Consider the following 17,722-nt stretch of genomic DNA (forward strand, 5'->3'; position numbering starts at 1 on the left):
TTTTGATCGAGTCACCGGATCGTACCTGAATGACCCGATCTTGTGGCCTGGCAACTGAGTCGTTTAACTGGTGGACTCAGTGAGGTCTTGGGTGTCAGTGACCTCATCAAGAGATTACCCACTTGGGCGGGGAACTTCATCATAAAAAAAAAAGGAGAAGGCTAGTTAAAGGGTTAAAAGCATAGTAACAAACATGGAAATTCGAAATATTACGAATTTGCCAATAAAAAATATAACGGATTTTGATAAATTTCCATAAAGGCATGACATGTTTAGGATATCACCTATTTTATAAACTATCATAATTTTATCACAATATCAACTTCTTTTTAATTTTTGTATTTGAAAAAAAAAATTTGTTAATTTTGTATATATTTTCTTAAGCATCTTGTGAAGTTTTGTCTGGTAGGAGTAGCTAGTGCACGTCACTTTGTGTTGGGATGTTGCAGGTTCAAAACCCAATGGTATAGTTGTATAACTGGTAGGGGTATGCCTAACCCGGCTTGCCTTTAAAAAAAAAAATCTGGCATTTTCCCTAAATGGTTTAATATAAGGGTGAAGTTTTCCGTTGCAGAAAATCCGAAAGGCAAGACTTTTGTCCTTGAGAAATAGCCACGTTTTCAGAATCAGTTTCTGAGCCAAATTCTTTTTAAAGATTAACAAAAAGCTGCATGAATTCGGTAGAATTAAATAATTTTGAATGGGACTATTTAAATAATTAACTTTTTAAAATTTAAAAATAATAAAACATAAAAAAAAAACAAAAAGATCCACAAAAAATTATTTGGAAAAAACACAGAAACAAAGTAAATAGCGACTTGGAAGTTCAATCAAATTCTAAAATACGTGTTTAATAATTAAAAATGACATAAGAAAACAAATTATCTAATTATAGCAACAAGAAAACAGGTTCATTCAATTCAGATTTAGGCCGAAGTGGGAAGCAAAATACAATTGTGAAGTGATTACGGAAGCACATGAAAAATGAAAAAGGAAACACATAAAAAGCAATACTAAGCGCAGGCAAGCAAATAAAAAAAAAATGTCATAAACAGAAATATAAAATGATAAAACCAACATGCAAGCTTGTTATAAAGAAATTATAATATTTGTAATATGTAAAACATAAGAAGTGAGTGAAAAGTGATAAGAAATGAAAATAACACATTGTGGAAGCAAAAGAGAATCAATTTGGAAAACGAGGGGGCTACACTTGCTTGGTAGGAGCAGTTAGTGCACGTCACCTTGTGTTGGGAAGTTGCAAGTTCTAATCCCAATGGTATCATTGTATAACTGTTAGGGGTCAGCTTAACGCTTGCCTATAAAAAAAAGAAAATTTTTCTAATATTTTAGAAATTATGTTTCCCAAAGATTTTTTTCTCATTTTTTGAGAAAAGTTTTCCACTTCCGAAACGAGTTTCTGAGAAAGTGGTCTTCATGTAGCGAGCGTGAGGCTTCAGGCAACTATGGTTTAGTCAACAAAGTCAGTGCCGGGTACCTTATATCCTTTCTTAGACTGACCCCACTCAATGAGAAACAAGGCCGGGCTCACTTTTGTTGTCATTCCAAAATTCATGCTCCCAGAACCTAAGTACGAATTCGGATCCAAGATAATAGGGATACGTTTGTCATTCTACAAACTAATGGGGACAAATAAGGAATCCCAATCGAACGGCCAGCTATGAGCTACCAGGATTTATTGTGGCGCCTAAGCCAAAGTCCTCTGCGGAATCAAAAAATAGAATTGTAACAAAAAAAATATTAATATATTTGTAAAAATATCCCAACATTTATCCGGCATATAAAAGAGCCAAGTCTAGAAGGGGAGCAGCGTTTCCTTTCCTTCTGATTGAGATTCTTCTTTCTCTCTCTTTCCGAACGCAGAGAGCTACAGATGGGAGCGGAGATTCGGATTGCGGGATCGTTCCGTACTCTTCTTCTTCTCCTCTGCCTTGCTGTGAATTCTGGAGGCGTCTTACGATCGGATGCTGCTGAGCTCCCGAAGGGAGAAGGTTAGGATTCGTAGCGTTTTTATTTTTTTCTTGTTGATTTTAGAGCTCGATCTTGCTTTATTTCGCTGTTTCGGCCGTTTTTGTTTAGCACGAATTGTGGAAATGAGTGAGCATTTCGTTTCTTGAAGATTAGGTAGTCAAATCGACGGTTAAGCTGGGAAATTACTGGCTTTCGCTCCTTTTTGTGAGTTTTAAAACGAAATCTTGTATTCTTGTTTTAGTTTCTCGTTTTGCTGTTATTCTTTAGCTTGAAATGAGGAAAATGTGCGAAAGTTCATTTTTTGAAGAGTGTAGTCAAATGGATGGATAAGCTAGAAAAAATGCGTTTTTTTTGCTAGTTTTTTTGTAAATTAAAGTGAGATCTTGTATTGGATCATCACTCTATGGTTTTTAGTCGCCTTCAGTTTGAGAATGAGTGAGCTTTTCATCTTCTGAAGATTTCTGTTAGATTGGAGGTTAAACTTTAAAGTGACAATTTCTAGAGTTTTCTGTATGCTGGAAAGTTTTGCAGGGATATCCCGACTTAGCTCGTTATCTTGTTCGTCTTTCTTTTTGTTTTGAGAGTTATAGAATATAGAGAGATTAAACTACACGATTCTATGTCTCTTGCTTTTAGTATTTTTATTTCTTAACCTTTTCGGATTATATAGCGAGATCATACTTTAGTTCGCCATCTTCTTCACGTTTTAGCTGGAATTCAAGAAATTAGTGATTTTCCATCTTTTGAAGATCATTTAGACAGGTCGCTTTCGTTGAATGAGTAAATACTAATAATTTGGAGATTATGTAGTTACTTTTATATAATGGCAAATTACTGCTTGTTTCTTCGTTGAGTAAGAACCACATTTGCTTACTTTACTGTTGCGAAACTGCGTAAAGCTAACTGATTTTTGTTTTGGACGAAATAATTTATTGAGATCAGAAGAGAATTCTTGGAATAGATGGATGGCCGATTTTTGCGATCAAAACGAGCAGTTGCTAAGAATAGTCATCATTTTCTTCTGACCATGTCGGGTTATAAAGCAAATATAGAAAAGAAGGGTACTCCGTTGTGATCAAAAGCACTAATAACTTAACATTCTTCCCATAGAAATCCGTCGACCTAAAATTTCAGCCTTCTAAATCTCTACACTTCTTTTTTTTTTTTTTAAATTTATATGGTCATCGTGCCGACAGCTTAAAACCCCTGCCCCAAGGGCGCTAAAATGCATCATCAGACTTGCAAAGTTGAGATAAGTTGCTTAAAAGAGCAATCAAAAGCGACTTACATTTCCGGAAATGAAGTGTTCGGTCATCTAGGGAAAGGCCTCATCCTATTTTATCTAGCGTATCTGGCATAATTCGAGAGTTCTGATCCTCCCGGACCAAATTACCGCTGTCTACGTGGGGGGTAGCTTTTTTATTCGTTGCTATGTCTTTCACAGACAATCTACCAATCTTGACTGTGGAAGGCGAAAAGGAAGGATTTCCTCTTAACAAAGTTGGGCTTGATTTAGAGATTACCTCGTAGTCACTGTACGGATACTCTTTTCAAAATACGCATTAGTCAAAGCCAAAAGTCGGCTTTGACTGTACACAGTATACTAGTAAAGGTTGGCTTGATTTTTTGGATGTGCTCCTGCCAGGTCACAAGGTCGCAGTAGGCAACAACGTCAATCAGGATTAGGTTACGGGCGTGTATGAGCTTATTTTATTATCAAGATACTTATCGTTACGGTTGAGACCTTGAGGGGATTGTGGGTATGTAATATATGACGGTATTCAGGGTATGTTTGATGGCTTGCCCAGTATTGGACTGAAGGAAAAAATTAGAAACATAACACTGATTCTTTTAGTTCATTAACAATTGTACCAAATGTTCCTGAATCATATGACCCAATCCGCCCAACCATACGAGTTTAACATGTTTATTGTGGATTTTAACGTCGGATATAGATATGGATTTAAAAATTAAAAAATATTTAAAATTTAGGTAATTTAAAAAAAATGATATTTTTTATATATAAATGCTTTAATCGGTATCTTATTATGAAAGTTTATCATATTTTTTATATACAAACCAAAAATCCTAATTCATGTTCATATTCATTTTAATATTCAAACCAAAAACAAAAAAATGCAAAAAAATAAATAATATTCATATTTTTAAACCAAAAACCAAAATGCAAGAATTCATATCCATATTCATAAAACCAAAATCCAAAAACCTAAAAATGAAAATTTAGGCCAGACCACAGCTCTCTACAGCCAATGCCCGCATAATGAGATCATTCAAGCACAAACAAAAACACACGGAGAATTTCTACACGCTGGTGAATTCGCAATCCTAATCGACCGAAAACCTTAACTAACCATCCAAAATTACAAACAAGACGCATAGATTGGGGTTTCCAGACACCATTTCGCAGAATAAAATCATCCAAAGCCGAAAAAAGGGCTAAAAAGCATTCAAAAGAAATGATGGCAAAAAAAAGAAAAGAATTCTGCAGTTTCACAGATTAAAATCTGGACTTTTGAATTCAATAACACTATTTAGAACACCAAATAGAAAAGAAACGAATGCAGCAAACTCACAACCATATAATATCAACAATGAGAGTAAAAGAAGGGGGTAAAACACACATTTTCGATCAGGCAGTATCCATGGTCTATAGGAATACGAATGGTTCTCCCCTCATCCCATTCCTTGCTGATCAAAATGTTTCAGGGTCCATGTCTTCACAGCTCCCATAGTTCTTCACAAACATCTGCAGAGACCAAACCTTGACGTTCTTGGCAGCCCCATCATACCCGTCAGGATAGTTAAACCTGCTGTGCAAGCACCGCCCTGGAGAAACACCGTCGAGATGGTTCCTCATCGATGGGTTTGAACACCGCGGCGTACCTGCTCCCGGAGGATTCACACATGAAATAAGCACCGTCCTGCGACGGATTGAGGACGATCGGGCGGCAGGAAGCGAGGGAGGAGGGATCTCCGGAGGAGACGACTCGGCCGGGAGAGTTGCCGGAATAACCTTGATGAGAGGAGGGCGGCCTCCGCCCCTCCGCCGGCCTCGAGACCGCCCCTTCACCCCCTGCCCGCTGCACAGGAGAGAGGGGTCCGGGAGCCCCCGTCGAGGAGTATGTTTATTTATTTTTTTACTTTGTTCCTTTCGTCACTGTTATTTTTGTAACAGGAGAAGGTGGAACGAAAATAACGCCTTCTTTTGGATGCGGCGGACGAGCCATCAAACATACCCTCAGGGTGGGTCGGAGACTCGGGGTGGTGACCCACCGGCGTTCTCTATGCGCGTCCCCCCCCCCCCCCCCCCCCCCAAAAAAAAAAAAAAATAAATAAATAAATAAATAAAATAAAATAAAATAAAATAAAAGGACCCACCGGCTTCAATTGACGCAACACAGTTCGGACTCGGACCTGCATTTTGCGAGAACATGCTTGTCCTCCTCTCTTTTTTTTTTTTTTTTGAACAGAGAAAGCTGGGGTTAGGCAGACGCCTATACCATTGGATTCTAACTTGCAACGTCCCAACACAAGGTGACGTGCAGTAACTGCTCCTGCCAGACAAGCGGAGCCCCCGTTGGTATGCTTGTCCTCTCCAAAAAAAGGAAAAATAACATGCTTGTCCTTCTTGTGGAAGTCTGAAAGGAGAAAAGAAAAATTCATTGCAAATTGGAAATGGCGGTTCGGCCGTTCTTGTGCGCTAAGCTAATCCGGTGATTAAACAAACTGCTTTCATGCTATCAATCGATTTACTGTTTTTATTTTTTTACCTTTGGAAATTGCGTGTTTAATCCACTGACTTTTTTCTTCCTTGAGGCTTGAATCGAGAAAACAATGGATTCTACCCGTTTTTCAAAAGATTATTCGGAAGAATGGATTCTGCATTTTTTTTCGGTTTTCTAAGAATTTTTGTTGTTTTCTTCGGTAGTGATGCCTTTTCTGTTTTTATGAAGAAAGAAGTGGTACGATTCGCTGTGTGGAAACTCTACTGTTTTCCGTAATAGTCGTTCCGAAATCTTTAAAAATAGGCCCGGCAATTTCTTGGCAGAAGCCATAAACTCTTTGTGGGTATTTGACCAAACTGTTTGCCAAAAGTTTACAAAATTTTCATTTCTTTTCCAAGATTCATTTAAAAGTTCTCTATTCTTTGAAAAACTTCCTTTGGGTATGTCCAGGTGATCGTACCCTTCTCTATTGCGAATTTTAAAAAATGTACGGTAATGTGGTCAAATTACAGGATCAGCCAAATATCGTATTTACTTCATACATTTCTTGGGGGATAACTGGTTCGAAGCTGACTCCAAATTCGCCAAACATTGGAAATAAGTCGAACTTTCTGTATAGTGGTTGCTAATTTCAGCAAGACTGTTTGTAAAAACTTGGAAAGGACAAGAACCCGCACGAAACTTGGAGGTCCTCTTCCGTGAGCAACCGATCACTACATAGCGCCCCGTATCTATCATGTATCCTCGTTCTCACACCACTAACTGCCCCTCTCTAATGAGAAAAATAAGTTTCAAACTTTTTCTTTTTCCTTCCTGTCTTTTAAACTACCAATAGCTTCCATGGTCGCAAACTGCCTCTTCTATCTCAAGTCCATGGAAGTTTTTACTTTATCATCGATGTTTTTTTCTCTAGTTTGTGTTTGGAAATTTTGGTGGGTGCAATAAATTGCTTTGATAATGTATCTTGGATAAAACACTTGTCTCATGAGCCGACTGGTGTATTGATACTGACTGCTTCTTTTCCATGTTTTAAATAGTTGATGCTCTTAAACAAATTTCAATGAAGCTTGGAGGAACAAACTGGAATTTCAGTATAAATCCTTGCTCCGGAAAGGGAGGATGGAATGAAACTGATGAAGGGCAGGATCAGGTTAATAGTGTCACTTGCGACTGTTCATACAAAAATGGAACTGTCTGCCACGTCGTAAACATGTACGGATTTTGGAAACAACTTAGTTTTCAGAATGCAACATTTGTTGATTGTTAACCCTCGTCTTTACACCCTCTCAACTGCAGTACGCTGAAGGCCCAAAACCTTTCTGGTGTCCTGCCTGAGGAGTTTGCTAATCTGACCTTCCTCCGAATAATGTAAGTAGATTATTGATCTGATTTTGTTGTGATTATCTATAAATGGCTGTTAGTGAGAACCATTTTCGGTTGGTAGTTGTCTTTTCTGATTTCATGTTAAGCTGCTGCTATTTTGAAATCTATTTTCTAAGAAACAGCAATCCAAATTGAAGGGTTCTGTTACTAGATATGCCCAGCTGTGGACGTGAATGAACTTTACTTATGGAATGCAGGTTGTTTGGAATATGATTAGTCTATAGTTAAACTCAATATTGATGACTTATTTGTGATCCATAATCCTTGTTGTTACTTATTTGTATTGCAATGGATCTTTTCTGCTTGGGTTTCCAAAAAGAAAAGTGAAAAGACGTCTTTAGGCTATCTGTACATTGAAATGAGAGTCGTTCATAAGTTTATTTTTCTGGAATTTCCCTACTCTGGTGAGGCGAAATATGCAGTTAATGACTTGGAGTTTTTTAAATAAAATTTTTTATTTAACTCACTGTTCTTTTGCCCACAAGAAAGAAAGGAAAGCGAAACATGGTTCTGCAACTTCTGCTAGGCTGTCATTTTTAATAAAAATGAGTTGAATAAAATATAGAAGCTGAGAAAGGAAAATGAAGAAAATTTGAGCACATGTTCAAACGTACCCTACTCTCTCTCTCTCTCTCTCACACACACACACACACACACACATTTATATGAGTTCATGATCCATGTGAATAGAGAATCATAAACAAACATGAAAACCTAAATAATTAGAAAGATAATGATATTTCTTATTGTATCAAGAAAATGTGATGAAAGCCATATAAAACAATCTTTCACGAGATCATAAGAGAATTGCATTGGCACTGGTTGGACAGTTTGGAGCTTCAGATTTTAAAACTGCAGTTTTGGTTTGATAACTTTCAAATAATTGGACCTATTCTTTCTTTAATTGGTTGTTTGGAGAATCAGTGGGGGGTTCAAATAAGTTGTTTGAGCCTGAACGATGGTGATCCGAGGAAGCTGTTCATGACTTTGTTAATTGTTCCTGAAGCTTTCAGATGAAATATCTGTTGACATTGTACTAACTGTAGCCTTGGTGACCTTATGCATTGTTAACTTCGAAATAACATGTGATTGATCAGTTTTCACAGATGCTATTAACTTGATATAATTATAATTGCTGTTATTAACAAGATATATTTTTAGTTCAATTTATTTTCGTAAAGTTGTACTGGTATACTTTTGTTCTCTTATTGCCAGGCTATCTTTATTTTTTGTTTAGTCTGTTTTGGCTTTTCCATTAAGATCCCTATTTTTTCTTTTAAATTTCCTGTTATTAATCAATAAAAATGATTATCGAAATTGAAGGTAGATTTCTTCCTTTTAGTATGCAATTGGATGCATCAGTCACTATGATTAGGACTAATAGGTTTTTTACTGTAACAGCGATTTGACACGCAACTATCTCAGTGGATCACTACCTGCTGTATGGGCTTCCTTACCTTTAACAGATATGTGAGTTTGTTACAGCCTCATAACCTGACTTCTATTATAACATTTATGTAGATAGATCTGCACACTTTTATCTACTTCGTTACTTCCTGTGGTTTCTGTATTTTGTCATTCACTGTTTGTGATCTAAATATCTTGCCTCTTCATTCAGATCTATCTTGGGGAACCGTGTATCTGGATCCATCCCAAAGGAATATGGAAACATTAAAACCCTCGCATCGCTGTATGTTTTGTACTTTTGTTTATGTTTATCTCTTGAAAATGCTCATATAGCTGCAAGCTTTGTCATCTATAATTTCCTGGTCCAGGGTACTGGAGGCCAATCAATTTGAAGGGCTTCTTCCTCCAGAAATTGGCAACTTGAAAAGCTTGGAGAGATTGTAAGTATGCTGTTTTTTTGCGTCCTCACTGGTTAAACTCTTGACGAATGTGATTCCTGCTTGCTTTAAGGATCGTTTTGCTTAACATAGATTTTTTCTTTATTGGCATATCTGAATATTTGCAGGCTCATAGGTTCAAACAAGTTTACGGGAGAGTTGCCCAGTACATTGTCTAAGTTGACAAACTTGACGGATTTGTAAGTGAAGTCTGTCAACAGTGTGCTTGTAATTTTATGAATTCATGAGCTCATATCTGATTTCTATTTACAGTCGAATACATGGGAACAATTTCTCGGGAAAGATTCCTGACTTCATCGAGAACTGGAGAAGACTTTCATCCTTGTAGGAACTTTTCCTCTCTGGTTCATACTGTATTTAGGCATTGTCTGGATTTCTTCACAAACCAAATAATGATCTGGATTCCTTATTGATCCCTGCAGAATGATCTTTGGAACATCTATGGAAGGACCTATACCGAAAAGTATTTCTTCTCTGACCAATTTGACAGACATGTGAGCATTTCTGCGGCTTCTATTATGGTTGTTTTAGTATGATTTATCTTGATCCAATTTAAGGGATGCCTTGACCTATTGCTTACAGGAGGATTACTGACATTAAGGGACAAGGTTCTGGATTCCCACCTTTGCAGAACATGGAAAAGTTGAAAACATTGTAAGTTTGAAGCAGTTGGTTATTCTTGGCAGCTAAGCAGTTGGGTACTAACGCTTGCCAATGTTTGTGGATATATTGATGCAGGATACTCAGGAACTGCTTGTTTTCAGGTGAAATCCCAGGGTACATTGGTAGCATGAAAAACCTGAAAACAATGTGAGTCACATTTACTTTATAGAAGTAATTGTAGGTAAAACACATTGAATGTTCTTCATGTATTGATATTTTCACAGCTAACTTTTATATAGGTACAGTGAATAAGATGCTTTACAAAATTGTCGTTTCAAGAATCTAATGTACATCAGTGCACTCGGTTCATTTTGTTGGTTACTTTCTAGAGATAACAAACTGAAAGTTAATAAAATCAAACATATATTTGCTTTTGAATTTTCTTGTAGTAATCTTGTTAGCTTATAGTGAGTTGGTAACTGTAGTAAAAATTTCTTGTCCTACTCAGGATTTTGTCAAAAAGGAGGACATGCTCGCTGGTAGCATGTTTTGGTTTATTCAGCTTGCTCAAACTAAACACATATATGCTTTGTAATATTCTTTTTGAGCGATTTGAAAGGCTGGAATTATATGAACCACACTAAGGAAAAGAATATGCTCGAGGGGATCACATTAAAGAAGTGATCAACATTCTGAGATGGACCTAGCAGAAAAAGACTCTGGCATTCTGTTATTCATGAATAGTGAAGTCTAAAAGAAGAGGGAACAGCCTTATCGTGGTGATTAGAGGATATGTTAGCATTTTAGTACTAGTGAAATACATTATATTTATTACTTACAATTGTTTTGTTCTTTGATTTAAAGTTTATCAAGAATACATTTGGAACACATTAGGTGATGATCCTAGATATATCCAGTGAACAATATAAACAAGATAAATTCTTCTCAATTGAGGTTTTCTAACTGTTTGATACCATATTTGTCTTGTAGAGACCTTTCATTCAACAATTTGAGTGGAGAAATCCCAGAGTCCTTTGAGAATCTAAAGAAACTTGATTTCTTGTAAGTTGTGGGCATTTTTTCATTCATTTGTATCTTGTCTGTCAGCTATTTTTATCTAGTGAAAGTGTAAATTTCTTAAATGTAGGTATCTCACAAGCAACAAGTTGACTGGCGCAGTACCCAGTTGGACCCTGATAAGCCAAAAAAACTTGTATGTGTCATTCTCAATGTAGTTTTCTTAACTACATATGCATGTTAATAAGGTTTTGTCATTTAAGTAATTGTTAGTTTATTGGTTACTTTGTTGTTGTTATGAGTGACAAATCATATCTTTTTTCTTCAGAGCAAGAAAGTTGCTCATTGTTGGATCCTCAGTTCTCTTATTGGAAATTATCCCATATCTTCAACATTACATGCAATTTGAAGCATTGAAAGCATTTGTTGTTTTCTTCTTGTTTGAGCCTGTTAAAGAAAATAAAAATGTCGGGTTTCTGGTGCAATTGACAATTCTCCTACTACGTGATTTGGTGTCCAGAGTCCAGACTCCAAAAGAAGGATGAGTATGTTGGGTTTTGGTGTGATCAATGATGTTTCTACTATATAATTTGGTTTCCTGACTCCAGAAGAAGGATGAGTATGTTAGATGATGGATAGAGTGATCAATGAAAGGTTTCTCACCTTTAATTGAAGGACACTTCATTCTCAAATAGTCATTTATTTGAAATGGACAAAAAAAAATTAGTTTTACTTTCCTCAACTGTGTATTGCTATTCACTCGTAGCTTTCAAGACAACTTTTAATTGTACAAAATTGAACCATTTGGGATGCTTCTTGATGGTCAACTCCATTTAAAGGTGACTCAGCATAGTACTTTGTAACATGACTATCATGTCTGGTTCAATAAAAGTTATGTTTTTCTTTATAAATCACTCTTTTCCAGGTTTCTTTAGATGGGGTTTATTTTTGTGAATGTTAGTTTTGATCTTTTTAAAGCGTATAGTGTCCATAACATTGTGAACTATTTATCACTAGCATTGCGCTTCTGAATCTTTGTTTGAAAACATGTTGCTTTGTACTTCTTGTATAATTAGTTAGTCTTTTTACTAAATTAGATTAATTGTCTTTTATGTTTGGTGCTGCAGAGATTTCTCAAATAACACATTCACTGGGGCTACTCATTCCTCCATTTGTCTACCGGGAAACTTGTAAGTATAGTAAAAAGACATTCAAGCAATTGAATTGCAAAATTGCATCATGATATATTCTAAAAAGCTAAAATCTTTCAAAAAACATCATGAGAATTGTGTCACCCCTCTATGTTCTCAAGGAAATATTGTGAAACTTCATAATATTTTTGCAAGAAATTGATCTTTTATCTTTCTTTTCTATTATCGGTCATGTAATAGTATACAACTTTCCTTCCTTTGCCTTTTCAAGTTTTCTGTGATTTCTTCTTGTCTTCAAGAATTTTGCCTTTTACCTGCTTCTGGTTCCTCCATCACTTCAAGTCTAGAAAAGTGTCAACCTTGAACTTCTTTGACGGTATCCCTAAGGACATTTGTGCACCATAAGTTCATTGTAATATCACCTCAATTTACTTGCTTTTGGTTTCGTGTTGGTTTGGTCACTAACCTTTTAATGTCCATTACCTCAGGAACTTGGTGGGCAGCTACTCCTCTATGGAAGATAAATCGTAAGATCATCATCCTCATAGCTTATGTAGTGTTGCATTGTTTTTTGCACACCTTTCCTTTCTTGCTTGTCTTTTTGTGGTCAAGTGTAGTAGACAATAGGCCCTGTGGATGAGAAACTGCATCACTGTTTAGTCTTGTTTCAGTTTGATAAGGCTTTACTTTGGGCAAGCAGCGAAAATGAATATCTGTTGTGTTAGGCTAACTAGGAAACCAACTTGTCAATATTAACCTCTGCCGAGTGTTGTCTCTCTTAGATTGAGCAACTTGTCTTTAACTAGGTAATGAGTTTACAGCTGATCTAGAAGAATGGAGCCATAGTCATGCTGTATTAGTATAGCAAGAATGCTTTTTTGATGTATGCTTCTGTGATTTATGGTGCAATTCCATTTTTGCAGAATTGATTCGTGTTTGAGGAAGGACTTTCCCTGCTATGGTAAAGCAAAAAGTAAGTATCATGCTTGATTGGAGTAGGTGAATTGTAGAATTTTGAATCATTCTTGATCTCAACCTCCCTTCTTAAACTATTGGCAGACTATCAGTTGTTTATAAACTGTGGAGGAAGCGAACACACTATCAATGGGACAAAATATGAAGCCGACTTAGAGCGAAGGGGAGCTGCAATGTTTTACAACAAAGGAAATTGGGCCTTTAGCAGTTCCGGGAACTTCATGGGTGACCACTATGATGCAGATGACTACATAATCACCAACACATCTAAATTGGATATGCCTCACCCAGATCTGTACATGGATGCACGTATTTCTCCTCTTGCTCTGACATATTATGGTATCTGCCTTCAAAATGGGAACTACAATGTCAGCCTTCACTTTGCTGAAATAGTATTTACACAGACCAAAACTTTTAGCAGCCTTGGAAAACGCATATTTGATGTGTCTATACAGGTGATCTATGGACAAATTTTTGAATGGTTTATTTGTGGTTGGCATGGTTTTCTTAACTCTTCCTATGCAGGGTGAAAAAGTCTTGAAGGATTTCAACATTGAAGAAGAAGCTGGTGGTCCAGGTAGAGAACTCATCAGAAGTTTCAGTGCTAATGTTACAAGCAATACTCTGGAGATTCAGTTTTACTGGGCAGGGAAAGGGACAATTTCCATTCCAGAACGAGGGGTGTATGGGCCTCTTATTTCGGCTATTTCAGTGACACCCAGTATGCTACTTGATATATCAAGTCATCCCATTGTATAGGCTGCCTCCTTTCAAGGTGCTTAATATTTTTCAATCTCTATGCAGACTTCGAGCCTGAAATTGATGATGAAAGTGGGCCCAAGATACCTGTCATAGCTATTGTCATGATTGTTCTTGCTGGTTGCATTATTCTGTCCTTGGTTATTGTGATCCTCCGTTTGAAAGGTTGGCTGGGAGGCAAAGTACGTGAAGATAAAGGTCTGTGTGAATTAGCTAGTTTTGATTTTTTTTTTCTTTTGTGCATCTTTTGTTGTTTCTATGTTCCTCACCAGTATTGGCATATCTACTAATGTTATAACAGGAATAGTTCACAGGCATTAATGCTGGCCCATCTAGCAACATACACGCACACACACGCGCGCGCACACACACACACACACACACACACACAGAATCCTCACACTCGTGCATTGATTCCCCTAGGGGTTTGATTCAGTGCTAAAGGAATGTCTTCCTGATCAATTTCAATTCTAAAAGCTGAGAGAAATGTTGAAATCACCATTAACTACCTTTTAAAATATTTTTGTGATTTGAATTGAACTCACATATAATAATACATTGTACCAGGCGGTGTGTATCTGCTTTGAAGAGCTATAAAAAAAGCAAGATCATACTGATTCCGAACACTGCTAGTTGCATCCACTGGTTCCAACAACTAAATTTATTTTCTAACTGATGTAAAGCTCAATGATAAGTGTTTGGTGTAGTATCTGTTTGAAAATTTAAGGCTAAATAAGGCTGATCAATGTTAGGTGTCAAGTCATGCTTGATCACACTATATGACGCATCCTGAGAAATGTATCAATGTGCATAACATCCATTTTAAACTGCTCCTTGTGAATGAAAATAATGTTCACATAGTTATTGACTACCTAGAAGTTGACACTAATTACAGTGTTTTGATTCTTTGAGTAAAGCTTCCATCGAGCGGACTCCAAAATGTGTTTCTTGCTTTTCATGCAGAACTCAGAGGCCGTTTAGAGCAACAAACAGGGTATTTCACTTTGAAACAGTTAAAAGCTGCCACAAAAAACTTTGATGCTGAAAATAAGATTGGTGAAGGAGGATTTGGGCCTGTTTACAAGGTAAATCCCGTCGTTTCTGGCTTTTCAAAAGGAAAAAGATCAAAATCTCTGCCATTTCAGACCCAGGTCTGCTGTTAATCATATTTGTGTCCGATGAAATTCTTATATACAAGATAGGCTTTTTCGTTTTGAAAATTTGAAAATTTTCTGGGTGTATTCTCATACCAGAAATATTTTGTAGACTAGAATTGATATTGATTTTCTCTTTGAATTGAAACTGTATTTATTTCTCATAATTTTGTGCCAAAGCAGGGTGTGCTACCAGATGGTGTAGTGATTGCAGTTAAGGTTCTTTCTTCCAAATCAAAGCAAGGAAATCGCGAATTTGTGAACGAGATCGGCATGATTTCTGCTGTGCAGCATCCAAACCTTGTAAAGCTATTAGGATGTTGTATTGAAGGAAACCAATTAATGCTAGTGTATGAATACATGGAAAACAATTCCCTTGCAAGTGCTCTTTTTGGTAAGCTTACTGCATTGGCACACTATGTAAGACAGATTGTTAAGGTTTTTAACAGCTAACCGCTTACAGATCCCGATTGTCGCTTGATACTGGACTGGCCAACAAGATGCAAAATTTGCATTGGCATAGCCAGAGGTCTGGCTTATCTCCATGAAGAATCGAGGCTGAAGGTTGTACACAGAGATATCAAGGCTACCAATGTTCTACTTGATAAGGATCTCAATGCAAAGATATCCGATTTTGGTCTGGCTAAACTTGAGGAAGAGGGGAAAACCCACATCAGCACTCGAATTGCAGGAACAATGTAAGCTACCCCTCTCTATTTCTAGTTTTTCCCTTTTTCTTTTTCGTAATCATCTATTGATTTTCAACATTGGTTTATCCATATTTGTTACTGCAAAAAATGTAGAAGTTTAAAAACTGATGCTTTTAAGAATTTATGGATTTTCCAATTGATTTGTGCCCATGGATACAATCATGCTACTTCAGCTCCCAAGCAATGCAAAGTAGCTCCATAATTCTAGGAGACGCAAGTAGTTGATTGATAAATGGAAACGAAGATATGGGGAGGATTAGCAATAATTTGAGCCTTAACACTTATAAAAGATGCAACTTTCTTTATTCTCATAAGGAGACCTTCTATTACATGAATAAATCATGTGTCTTTTGCTATACACAGATGCGGCCTTTAGCTGCCCAAGGAGAGACATGAAATGACCATGTTAAATTACTGTTTTGGGATTCTAATATTTCATTTCAAATTATCATTGCTTGAAACATTGGAATATGGATCGTTAACTTGCATACTTTTGATGTGATTTTGACAGAGGATATATGGCTCCGGAATATGCAATGCGGGGCTACCTGACAGACAAAGCGGACATATACAGCTTTGGGGTGGTGGCTATGGAGATTGTTAGTGGAAAGAGTAATACAAACTACAGGCCCAAGGATGAATTTGTTTATCTTCTGGATTGGGTATGAGTTTCTTTTTCACTGCGCTCTCTCGCACACAATCTTTCCAAAAGGATTTGCCAAATATTCCTTGGCGAACACAAACCCGTTGAGTTTACCTATTAAATAACAGTTAGTCTAGAACTTTACGTTCATGGCCAGCTCTGTTTGGGAGCCTGTGTTGGAGAGGATATGCGGGGTGACGGGAGTGGAGATGAAAATGAGAGATGAGGCTGGAGTTGTCAGCAACATCTTTTTGAGGATGTAGTTGAAAATGGTCCATCTCCACTCCCAAAACGGGGTTCTCAAACACGGGTAGGTGGTATTAATTACACCCTCATTCCCTTCTTTCAAAAAAAAAATACCATCCCCAGTCCCATCCTCTGGCTCTCAATCAGAGTCCAACTTACCACACAGAGAACCCCTCTTTCTAATCATGTTGATCATCAAGTAGGTGAGAATATACTAAAATTTTCTTGAAAACTGCAGGCATATGTCCTCCAAGAGAAGGGGAACCTCTTGGATCTGGTGGACCCGAGCCTAGGGACAAAATACTCGAAGGAAGAGGCCTTGAGGATGCTGAAGGTGGCTCTGCTCTGCACCAGCCCATCCCCCACGCTTCGACCCCTCATGTCCATGGTGGTTAGCATGCTCGAAGGGCGAGCTGTGGTGCACGAGCCTGCCCCTACCAGTGGGCCTTTCATGAGCAGTGATTGGAGGTTCAGGCCCATTGATGGCTCCTTCGTGACCGAGAGTGAGACCCTCTCGACCATTGGGCCCCAGACGGAGGTAATCGAGAGCGTCGTGGAGGACGGTACCTTCTTGTCAAGCAAATCATCACAAAACCAAGACACCTTTGAAATAGATGTAAAATAGTTAGGTAACTAGTAAGGTTATTGTCTTAATGATACAGTGGTAAATGGTGGAGCATGGTCCAACCAGAATGGTTTGACCTGTTGCGTGTTGTTTTGATTTACTTGTGTTTTGGTAAGCCTTGTATGTTGGGTTGTATTATTTGCTATTTATTTGATATTCATCCAATTGTAAATGGCCAATTTTGAACAATGTCTTCTTCTATGGCAGTACATGTTCTACCTTGTAGTCGTAATTTGCAAGAGAAATGATGCCATGGTGTTGCCGTAGGCCTTTTTTTTATATTTACATGGAGAAACTGCCCGCAGGAACAGAGCCTATGAGATATGAACTTAGACCGCCTGCCTAGCGGCCTATGCCCCATCCCACTACGTCAAACCCCTTTGGGGCTGTTGCCTTTGGGCCTTGAAAGCTACTTTTGGGTTTTGTGATGAGGACCACAATGTACAGGGAAATTTAATGTGGGGTTTGAAAATGTAATGGGTGAAAAAGGCAAGGTCAAAGCTAGGTGTATTCCTAGTGAGTAAAAAAGGCCTCAAAGATGATGACAGAGTTTTCCTTGGCATAGCCTCAAAAATAAAATTTGTGATTGTTTTCGGAGGAAGTATCAGAGAATAAAAAAATTTAAGAATTCAGAAATTATAAAAAGGAACACAAATTAATGCAGAAAAAATACTTAATTTTATTGATAAAAAGTATGTATGTATCATGATAAAATGGTCATATTTACACTTGCACCTTAATATAACGCTATTTCCAAAATGTGCTTTTGAATATACTGCTACCGTGATCACTTTTTCGTGAGATTTGAAATACAGCCCTGTAGCAAATGCTATCAAACAACACTTTCCCCCAG

General features: G+C 37.3%; 1 protein-coding gene across 2 annotated transcripts; it reads left to right on the forward strand.

Annotated features, from left to right (window-relative positions):
- Positions 1-1,830: 1,830 nt before the first annotated feature.
- Positions 1,831-17,058, forward strand: LOC149814232 (putative LRR receptor-like serine/threonine-protein kinase At1g07650). 2 transcript variants are annotated; one of them, XM_089988783.1, is made up of 24 exons: positions 1,831-2,012; positions 6,776-6,950; positions 7,035-7,106; positions 8,523-8,591; positions 8,740-8,811; positions 8,897-8,968; positions 9,094-9,165; positions 9,239-9,310; positions 9,409-9,480; positions 9,569-9,640; positions 9,725-9,796; positions 10,580-10,651; positions 10,737-10,802; positions 11,734-11,796; positions 12,246-12,284; positions 12,681-12,730; positions 12,817-13,187; positions 13,258-13,453; positions 13,537-13,689; positions 14,455-14,576; positions 14,829-15,039; positions 15,109-15,343; positions 15,867-16,017; positions 16,483-17,058. In XM_089988783.1, the coding sequence occupies exons 1-24, from the start codon at positions 1,895-1,897 to the stop codon at positions 16,867-16,869; spliced, it is 3,054 nt and encodes a 1,017-aa protein (XP_089844909.1). In that variant the 5' UTR covers positions 1,831-1,894; the 3' UTR covers positions 16,870-17,058. The 2 variants fall into 2 exon arrangements, with proteins under 2 accessions (XP_089844909.1, XP_089844910.1); XM_089988784.1 differs by lacking the exon at positions 1,831-2,012 and adding an exon at positions 5,462-5,726.
- Positions 17,059-17,722: the final 664 nt, after the last annotated feature.

This window comes from Nuphar pumila, chromosome 15, assembly GCF_984573655.1.
Source record: "Nuphar pumila chromosome 15, dmNupPumi1.hap1.1, whole genome shotgun sequence".
Classification (NCBI taxonomy): Eukaryota; Viridiplantae; Streptophyta; class Magnoliopsida; order Nymphaeales; family Nymphaeaceae; genus Nuphar; species Nuphar pumila.

Coding starts and splice junctions, on each gene's coding strand:
- LOC149814232 (XM_089988783.1), top strand. CDS start 1,895: ATGGGAGCGGAGATTCGGATTGCGGGATCGTTCCGTACTCTTCTTCTT. Junction 8,592..8,739: donor TCCTTACCTTTAACAGATAT/GTGAGTTTGTTA, acceptor CTCTTCATTCAG/ATCTATCTTGGGGAACCGTG. Junction 16,018..16,482: donor TTGTTTATCTTCTGGATTGG/GTATGAGTTTCT, acceptor TGAAAACTGCAG/GCATATGTCCTCCAAGAGAA.